This window comes from Daphnia magna, linkage group LG9, assembly GCF_020631705.1.
Source record: "Daphnia magna isolate NIES linkage group LG9, ASM2063170v1.1, whole genome shotgun sequence".
Classification (NCBI taxonomy): Eukaryota; Metazoa; Arthropoda; class Branchiopoda; order Diplostraca; family Daphniidae; genus Daphnia; species Daphnia magna.
The window spans coordinates 2,582,289-2,591,708 of record NC_059190.1 but is presented as its reverse complement, the minus strand read 5'-3'; the positions used below and the strand labels follow the sequence as shown (position 1 = coordinate 2,591,708).

General features: G+C 40.0%; 1 protein-coding gene across 1 annotated transcript; it reads left to right on the top strand.

Annotated features, from left to right (window-relative positions):
• The first annotated feature begins 680 nt into the window (after positions 1 to 680).
• Positions 681 to 5,062, top strand: LOC116933770 (epoxide hydrolase 4). Its single transcript, XM_045178995.1, has 7 exons — positions 681 to 1,135; positions 1,249 to 1,373; positions 2,133 to 2,245; positions 3,550 to 3,721; positions 3,809 to 3,951; positions 4,344 to 4,494; positions 4,740 to 5,062. The coding sequence occupies exons 1-7, from the start codon at positions 911 to 913 to the stop codon at positions 4,849 to 4,851; spliced, it is 1,041 nt and encodes a 346-aa protein (XP_045034930.1). The 5' UTR covers positions 681 to 910; the 3' UTR covers positions 4,852 to 5,062.
• The last annotated feature ends 4,358 nt before the right edge of the window (positions 5,063 to 9,420 follow it).

Sequence of the window (9,420 nt, the reverse complement as noted above, 5' to 3'; positions counted from 1 at the left end):
TTTGCAACATCACATGTGCGTTTCATCAATTCAAAAGTCGCAAGTTTTTAAAACGATTTAAATTTTTGACTAGACTCACTGACAGCTGCCCCACTTTGGATAGACATCTGAACCCAACTTTTCCTTTCCGAAATCAAAGTTTTCTTGCATTGGCAATTTACCATAACATATGATAATACCGACAGATTTTCTAAATTCTGTGCGTTTCTAAGTTGTTTTCCAAACGCTAATTTCCTTTGAACCATCGTATGTTTTTCGTGATTCAACATTTCTTTAAATAATGAAAGGTAAAAACAGTGTCGTTTTAAGCCGCTAGGAGACTCAGTGAGCGTTGGCCTTTACTACCAGAAAAAGTCAAACAAAAAAACCCCCCAAAAAACAACAACCAAGTATAAATAATTGCAGCTATAAAAAAGTCTAAAAACAAGCTCCAAGGACGAGAGTCAAAGTCGAATTACCTTGGTGAATATTTGAATAGACGCGTAACCATTGAGATTTTGCCTTTTTTTTTTTTTTTTTCAAAGTCCTCCGGGAACGAAGTCAAGTCCGGTACGACGGTCGAGACGACGTTTGCCCATCGCGCACAACTGAGCGGATAAGGCGATAAGATGGATGGACGTCAGTCTATACGACAGAGTTCGGGAGCAATTCCAAAAGTCCCAAGATTAGTGAGGCCAGTCTCTCGCACTGGAGAGGGCAGAGAAGATTGAAAAGCAAAAAAAAAAAAAAAATTTAAAAACAAAAAAAAAGGTCCCCAGTCATCACGTTGCCAAGGTGCCGTGGCGTCGGCATCCCATAATTCTCCACAACAACAACAACAAAAAATAGAGAAAACCTGACGGGAAAAACTGCCACTTCATTGCGGATTTGTTTTTGTTTTGTTTTTGTTTTTCAAAATTTACTAGAGAACATGCCCACCGCAAAGGCCAACTGGGCTATTGGCATAGCAGTTCAGTGCGTCACTTGGTTCCTCTCTTCTTTAGTGACAGTCTTTATCCTACCTTTCCTTGTCGTGTTCTGGCCGTGGAGTGTCGTCACCGACTACACCGGTACAGTGAAAAAGAAGAAACGCACAAGCAGTAAAGGATGGTTGGCCTCTCGAGGGTTAGGCAAAAGCCATTTCGTCCAGTTAAAGGTGTTACCTTTGTTTTCTATTTATTACTACATCATGACACGAAACAAAGCAAAAATCAATGATAAAATAATCCCTTTTTTCGAACCTGTTGTGAAAATTCTAATTAAAACAAGGACGTCAGCATTCATTATATTGAGAGTGGCAGCTCGTCACGACCGCTGATGCTCTGTCTGCACGGCTTCCCTGAATTTTGGTACTCTTGGAGACATCAGCTCAAAGAGTTTGCATCCACTCATCGGTACTATGCTAATTTATTCATTTTTTTCTTAGAGTGTAATAGTCAAATATTATACTATTTATGGCCGGTAATTATTCTATGTTTTTTTTTTTATGAAATAAAAGAAATGGATGCAAGTTTTGAAAAAATAAAAGGCATTTAAAGTAGATGTTGACAGTAAATATGGCTGCCGGGCTGCTGTTGGGTCGTCCTTTCTTGTTTGTTCATAGGAGAGCCTCTACATAGCAGTGGCTGTGATATAGAGTGTAACTTGAAAAAGAGAAGAGTATAGAAGAGTCGACGATGCCGAACGCGATTCATCAAATTCTTGTGAAGAAAATCGGGTGTTAATAATAAAAGTCGCTCGTAAATCTATCGATTTCCAACGGTGTGTCGCCTCGACTTCGTGTGTTGCGTCTCTTTCTCTGCCGTCTTTATTGTTTGCTTTCACCCCGTAAGAGAGAGAGAGAGAGACACACATCCAGCGCGCATATACACCTCTCTCCGTCCTGATATCGCCTTTTGCCCGTCGAACGCGGAAATTGATATATTACCCATTCTATATTGGCTGGGCGCAAAGAGGAAAACACAACGTGAAAGAGAGTTATTTATGATTATAGCCAGCCAAACGCTATAGGGCGATACTCACGCTGGGCTTTTTATTATTATTTTTTTCTCACCTATTTTTCTTATTTCTCTTCGTTTATTTAAAAAAACAAAAAACATATTTTTTTTGTGTTTTGGATATTGACGTTTTTCTCTTTTGTTTTGTGTGTCCAGCGTAGTAGCGGTGGACATGAGAGGTTACGGAGACTCGGACAAACCTAACGGACGAGACGCCTACAAAATGAACAGGCTGGTGGATGACGTCTGCCAAATCATCAATATACTCGGTAATGTACTGTATGTCCAGTTGAATTGACGCACCGTCCATATGTTACGCAAACACCATAGTATATAGACGTTTATTATTCAGTTGCTGCGATGGCTGACCCGTAGAAAAAATTGTTATGGGCTCTTTTTTTGTTGTTGTTGTTGTTGTATACGTTGGAAGTCATTGAAAATAACCACCGAAAAAAGATTTACGACCGGCAAACTTGTTGTCTCCATGTTTTGTTTTTGTTTTTCATTTTCTTTCGGTCGTTTTCTCCACTATCTTCGTCTGTTTTTTTTTTCCGATTTCCCGTTGCGAGGATACAAATCCAAACGGGGGATGGAGATGGTAGTTCTGTAATGTAGGTGGAGTGGGATTGAGAGAGAAATCAGCTTTAAAAATAAAAACAAAAAAAATCGTGCAGTCGTAAATCGCCTTTTCAGAGAGTCGAGATCTTAAGTGACCGATAGCAAATTGTTCGTCGTAATGCTGAAGGATAAAATAAAAAAACGGGGAAGCCACGAAAACAAACAATAACCTTTAAAATAATCAAAGAGATCTTACAATCTGCGCTGTCTTATTGAGTGCGCGCAGTGCTCGTTACGCACACACTTGACGACTTGTCCCGCGTTACAATCAACTCGACTCCCCCATTTCTCCTTTGATCTTCATTTTCTTCTCTCGTTCTCCCTTGAAAGACAAGGGGAAAAAAACCTGCCACTAGATTGAGATAACAAGCTACTCTACTCCTTAATTTTTTTTTAGTAGACAAAACTTATCAAATGACATGGGGAGTGGGTTTCTATTTGACATCATCCACCGCGGAGGGTCTACTCTTGTGAGCTGAATTGTCTTTTGCATTTTGTGGGTGGTGCGGTACACATCAGAGGAATCCTTGTGCGGTTTTGAATGCAGCGTCAAAAGTTTTATTGTACGATGTTGCACAATGTGTCCTCAGAGGCCTGGCCTGAGCGCCTTATGCTAATGAATTGTTTTGAATAATAAATTCTAGATGTACACAAGGGCTTATATACAGGGGCTCTAGACATTTGTCCGGCTTCTTTGTACGGACATAAATCCTCCATGTTTTTTTTTTTTTTGTCACTCTTCTTTTTGTTTGTTTTGTTTGTTTGTTGGGAGGCTAACCAACATGACAGCTGTCCCCCTGTATTGTGTTTTTAAATCCATCGGGAAAGAAGCCTCCCTTTTTTTCTTCTTACAGACAGCATACAACGTTGATTGAAATTCGTAGCCAATGATGTGGGAGGAGACAAGTGGACATCATTTGTCAACCTTTTATTTTTATTTTTATTCTTTTGGAAGGTAAGGGCAAGTGTGACGTGCTACTAGCCCATGACTGGGGTGCCGGAATCGGCTGGGAAGTCGTTATCCGCCACCCGCAAATGGTGCGTCGTTTCGTACCGATGAATTGCCCCCATCCGGCCGCCTTCATCTCCGTCATTTCTAGCGAATTGACGCAGATTTTCAAGTCGTGGTCAGTTTGAGATTGATTGATTGAGACGATGTCAAAAATGAAATGAGATTGTTTTTAACGTTGAATTTGGATATGCTTCCCTAAAAGGTACATGATATTCTTCCAATTGCCCGTCGTACCAGAACTACTGCTTACGGCGTTCCGTGCGTCCCTTTTCCGTTGGGTGTTCCAGCGTCCGGGACTGAAAGAAGAAGACGCCAAGGCCTATCTGTATCTCTATCGACATCGAAGTAAGTCTTTCTTTTCCATCCCTATTGCTGGCTGGTCTCTTTCCATTTGCCCTACGCCCGTCTATATACGACAATGTAACACACACACGCTCCATTCATTATCATCGGAAAAGGTCTAAACTCCATTAATTTACATATAATACGCGTTCCATGTCGCTGTCAAACCGAATGTGTCTTGATGGTCCTTTCTTTTTGGAAAGTTTTCAGTTATCGTCTGCTTGGAATGCTGCTGGAACCTACCACATTTTTCTAAGGGGGGGATCTTGTTATGCGTGTATCCAGGATTTTATTTTTTAAATTTTTTCAGAATTTTATTCTTTTACATTCAAGTCCGTGTCTGTTATCTTTGAAAAAAAATTCAAAAGTGAATATCAAAAATATTTTTGATTTAGACGATTTGACCGGCCCGATCAACTATTACCGGAGCATGATCGATCCCGATACGATGGGCCAAGAAGGTATTGTGGTCAAAGTACCGACGCTGCTTATCTGGGGCGGCGAGGATCGTTTCCTTAACATCTCCATGGCTCATCAATCAGCCAAGTAATCATATTTTTTCTTTACTCTTTTGTGGATGATTCGATTTTTGAATGGGGGGTCAAAATGGGAAATTCGGAAATATTCATTGGAAATTTAACTTTGTAGATTTCGTTTTTATTTGTTTTTTTGTTTTTTTTCTAGTTTAAAGAGAACGGGGGTGTTTTACTAAACTCCATCAGCCAGAAAAATGAAAGTTTTGTTACATTTTTTCTCTTTTTTATTTCGTTTTGTTCTTCTAACGATGACAGATGGGCGGAGAACTTCACTCTTGGCCTGATTCCCGAAGCGTCACATTGGGTACAACAAGACGCTCCCCATAACGTCAACCGAAAGATTCGTGAATTCTTGGAAAAAGTTTAATGAAATCATTTTGAAAAAAAAAAAAAGAACAAAAATAATAATAGAATTTCACCAACTTTTGATAAGTTGAGGATGCGTTATTTCAGGACAAAGTAAATTTATGTACTACACATTTTATTCTTCGTGAAAGTGAAAACAAAAAAAACGAAAACAAAGGGGGTGAAATGTAATTTAGATGCGACGTTGATGGATTATAAAGGTCTAAGCTTTTTCCTCTCTTCTTTTATCTTTTATGTTAACGTATCAAGACCACCTGATGGTTTGATTGACACACCATCGTATAGGCCTAGACTTGTTGATTTTGATGTCGTCGTTTCTTGTATACTTCAACCCAGAAAGAAACAAAAAGAAAAGCCAAAACATTCTTGAGATGAGATGCCATCCGGAGCCTCAGAAAATGAGATTACAGCAGGACATGCCTTTCTTTCTTTTCCCCCCTTCTCCCTACACCGGAATAGATTTCCGCTTGTTTCGTTTTTTTCTGACTGATCCACATTTGAATAGCGGCTTCAAGAAAATGCGTATAACTTCCAGCCACATAAGATTTTTTAGTTTTTTTGAAAAGTTGTATACGAAGTTGTTGCTTTATCCCGTTGGGCTCTCAGCAGCCACGTCTTTCTTCGGATGTTCTAACTTAACTATATGAACTGTATAGACTGCACTCTAATGGCCATTGTTTGTTTGTCTTCGATTCCCCTCCGGCTCATTCACGCCGCACACAACAAGATGACTTTTCTTGTTTGCCTATAACTCTCGTGCGTGCTTCTCTTCTTCTTTAAGTATTAGTGATGTTTTTGAGAGGCTCAGTGTCCCCCCTTTTCTAGACGGGCACACACCCCCACATGCATACTTTTTGTACGTACTATATTGCCAGTCTCGTTACGTATCATTACCGTGTCTAACGCAGCGAAGAGTCAAAGGAGTTTCGTCTTGCAACGGAGACGGATGTAGAATGGCGTTGATTGTCAACTTTAATAATCGCTCATCATCGCTGTTGTAAATGATAAAAAAATTAAATTTTTAGAGTTTCTTTTAATGTTTTTGAAGGTTTTTTTCAATCTCAGGTTGTTCCGCTACACGAAACAGTGGCGGCTGCCGAGGTTTCGTACACGTCAATCGATCACACATCCCGGATCTAAGAAGCGTGAGTCGTCCCAGACGGCGTAATAGAAGTAGTAGAAAAATGAAAAAAAGGTTAGCGTTTTTTTGTGTGTGTGTGTGTGTCGATGTTTCAACTGATGCGTGACACACAATCGGGGCTTTTCTGTTTTTGCTGTACAACAAAAAAAAGGGGCGAGTTTCAAGGAAACAGCGAAATGACTTTTCATTTTGGGATGTTGTTTTTCTTGTACTGCGGTATATAATAGACTAGCTGCATGTTGTATGAAAAGCCCAGCTGCCAAAAGACGAATAGACCACGTGCCTTAACGGCGAGAAAAAGAGAGTTGCGCCCTGGAGTCTATTTATATAATACAGCACATCCGAAAAGAAAATAAAAAAATAAAAATTATAAGACAAAAGAAAGAAGGGGGCGCACACACACACCCACACACAAAAAGGACCCTTTTCAAAAGTATTTTACTGATATTTTTGTGTATACTTTGATTAGAGCCAACAGTCCATTAGCATCCAGTAAGATTTCTTGAAACGAGCTCTGCTTATTTTGGTTTCAATTCTTTTTACACTTGTGATTCTCTTTGCTCTATTCAAATGTTTATTGTCTTAAATCTCGAGAAAAACCAAAACAAACAATAGAGATTGAAAACAAAACAAATAATAGAGATTGAAAACAAAAATAGAATCAATTTTTGAAGTCGGTTTGTTCATATCGATTCGAATTTGAAGCTTATACTTGGCACAATAATATGGCGGGTTCACATCCAATTCTCATACGAATGACGATTGCTGAAATTGCAATTCTTCGCAGTTCCACGTACGCATAGAGTCAAGTACTACACGATCAAACCCACTCTCTGATTGTTCTCTCCTCCCGATCAATTGAAGCGTAGCAACTAAAGCCGCTCGCTCGCCGACCCACCGATTTTCATTTGCTTCACAATGCAGTTTTCTTTTTGCTTCTGCGGATCGCTTCGATTGAAAGGCGATTATACGCGAAATGACTTTAGCAATTGCTATTTTGAGGATGGGAGGGGGGTGCAAACAATTGTTTACAGGCACGAAAATGCTGAGCAGAGGATCGGGAAGCTGATTTGATCGCTATAAAGATCGATCGCGGTTGTATACAAAGTAACGGTTGTGTATATACGGCACGAACAATTTCAAATGTACCGCCCTGTGTAGTCGAATGATATGCGAAGCCTCACAGTTTATTTAGTTTGGTCGTTGACGTCAGAGAGAAAAGAGATGAACGATTTTCAAACTTGGAGCGTTGACTGGGATTTCTAAAACACGTGCGTGGTAGTACTTTAAAGCATAATCATATCTATCAGACATTCGTTGTTCGATTATTAAAGTAACTACGTTAAAGCGCATTACGTTAAATCGAAATCGCTGCTAATAGTCGACAAGAAGCGCCGTAATTATAATGAATTTCAGTAAAGATATACTGGCAGTCAGGGACGTGTAATGAGCGCTATAAATATAAAAGAAGTTGCTATTATTGTTATTATACTATCTGATGGAGATGACGAGTGATGTAAAGACGGAAGCGTTCGCAACCAACGCCTCCAATGGGAATATTTTTGCTTCTCTTTTTCTTTTTTTTTTCCTTCTTTCTTCTTTCCAAAAAAACAAAGTTTGAAGCCTTGTCGTCACCTCAATGCCATCGAGGAGGAAAAGTGAGAGTTTCACGTCTTCGTTGACGATGATGAGACGGTAGGATTTGGTCCCACGCAGTGCCTGTCAGCGCGAAACTCTTATTCCGCCCGCGCTATTTCTTAGTGAGTCTTCTACACCTACTACACCCCGAACTGTAAGCGTGTAGAGCATACAGCACAGTACTCCCCTTGCGACCATTCCATCTCGTTGGGAACTTGATTGCTTTCAAAAGTACTTTGGCGCACGCAGATGTATTACCCACGTCGAACAATATACCCTTTTTATTTCAGTGTCAATTTTTTTTTTTTTTGCAAGTATTGAACACCTTTGATTCTTAATTGCACCATAGTTCCATGCCATTCGTTGGCCAATGTCTTTCCGGTCCGCCTGTTTCCGTTAATCACTTTGATAAGGGACCCTCTATATGATCAGCACACGTGCAATCGCATGTAGGTCTTTGTACGCAGTTGTTGCTATATATACTGCACAATGTGTACATCACAACGTATAGACAAACAGAACGAGAAAGCCAAAAAAAAATCGTTATTCTATATCAATCTAATCCTGTATATATATATGCCGACTGGCGGCATCGATTGGACCTCGAACAAAGCCAGCGCTGACATTTCCGACTGATTCTATTAGTAATACAGGAAAGAGATGGAGGTGAATGATGGTCCGAAACTGGGGAAAAAAATGATTTTTGATTAGGGATTTCAGAAAGAAAGAAAAAAACGAGGGGGAGGAGTTGGGAATGTATTATTCGGCTTGTTTCATTTCGTCCTTTGGTGGCTAACTGTGAATGAGCTGCTGATGTTATTATGTCGGTCAAAGTCTTCAGCACAGAGCCAATCAAACGATGTCCAGAATTCCCCCCTTTTTCCGACTGTTCTCATCATACGCTGATTTCATTGCCTCGAATGATTTGGTCGACCGTAGTACGTGATGGGATGTAAATCATAATCAGTTCTCTTGCTGGTTGCCTTAGTGACATCACCAATAAAAAGAAAGAAGGAAAAAGAAAAAAATTAGTTTTTCTTGCATATGATTTGAATAAATCGAGAAAACCTGTGCGCATCATCGCCGAGCGATGCATAATCATCTGCGAACGTTTCATTTCTTTGACGAATTACCTGTTCAACAAATTCATATATTTTTCTTTTTCGTTCAACGTCTTCAGATACACAGACGTGTACTCTGCATAGAGTACGTAGACCTTTGCGCACTAGAATTGAGCACTCAATAATAAATTGGGAAGCGGAAAGTGGACTCTGTGGCCTGTCGTCGCACCGTTTGTCTCTCTGACTCGTTGCTCATCCCATTTTCTTCTTTGTGTTTCTTCTTCCCTTTTTGTTTTTGCTCATTCCCTCACGCGCGACGACTTTGTCTCGTACGTGAGTCTTGCAACGAAAGACATCCACTAAAGGCCAGTCCGTCAAGAAAAGATAAAAAACAAAACAAAAATCCCCGTGTTGCGCTGATGTCGTCAATCGACAGTCTCAAGTGGTGCAGGAAGAAAATCCCGTTCCGGTCTTAAGTATATGCCTCCGCATCCACAAACAAAGACGAAACGAATGATCAGCGTAAGGCTTGTCACACAAAGTAACGATAGACATAAGACACAGCAGTTCCACATCAGAATCCAACATGATCTGTTCAAAAATCGAAGCTGCAACTTTAAATTGTTGACGATCTTCATCCGACTTTAATCCCTTTCGAATAATGAGAAAGCCATTCTATTCAATCCCGAGCTTTAAAGGGAGAGCTCTAGTATATACGTTTAAACAGTTT

Bases quoted from the DNA above. Each gene is read 5' to 3' on its own strand.
- LOC116933770 (XM_045178995.1), top strand. From the start codon at position 911: ATGCCCACCGCAAAGGCCAACTGGGCTATTGGCATAGCAGTTCAGTGC. The intron at 1,374-2,132 runs GTACTATGCTAA...TTGTGTGTCCAG, and splicing joins GAGTTTGCATCCACTCATCG to CGTAGTAGCGGTGGACATGA. The intron at 2,246-3,549 runs GTAATGTACTGT...TTCTTTTGGAAG, and splicing joins CCAAATCATCAATATACTCG to GTAAGGGCAAGTGTGACGTG.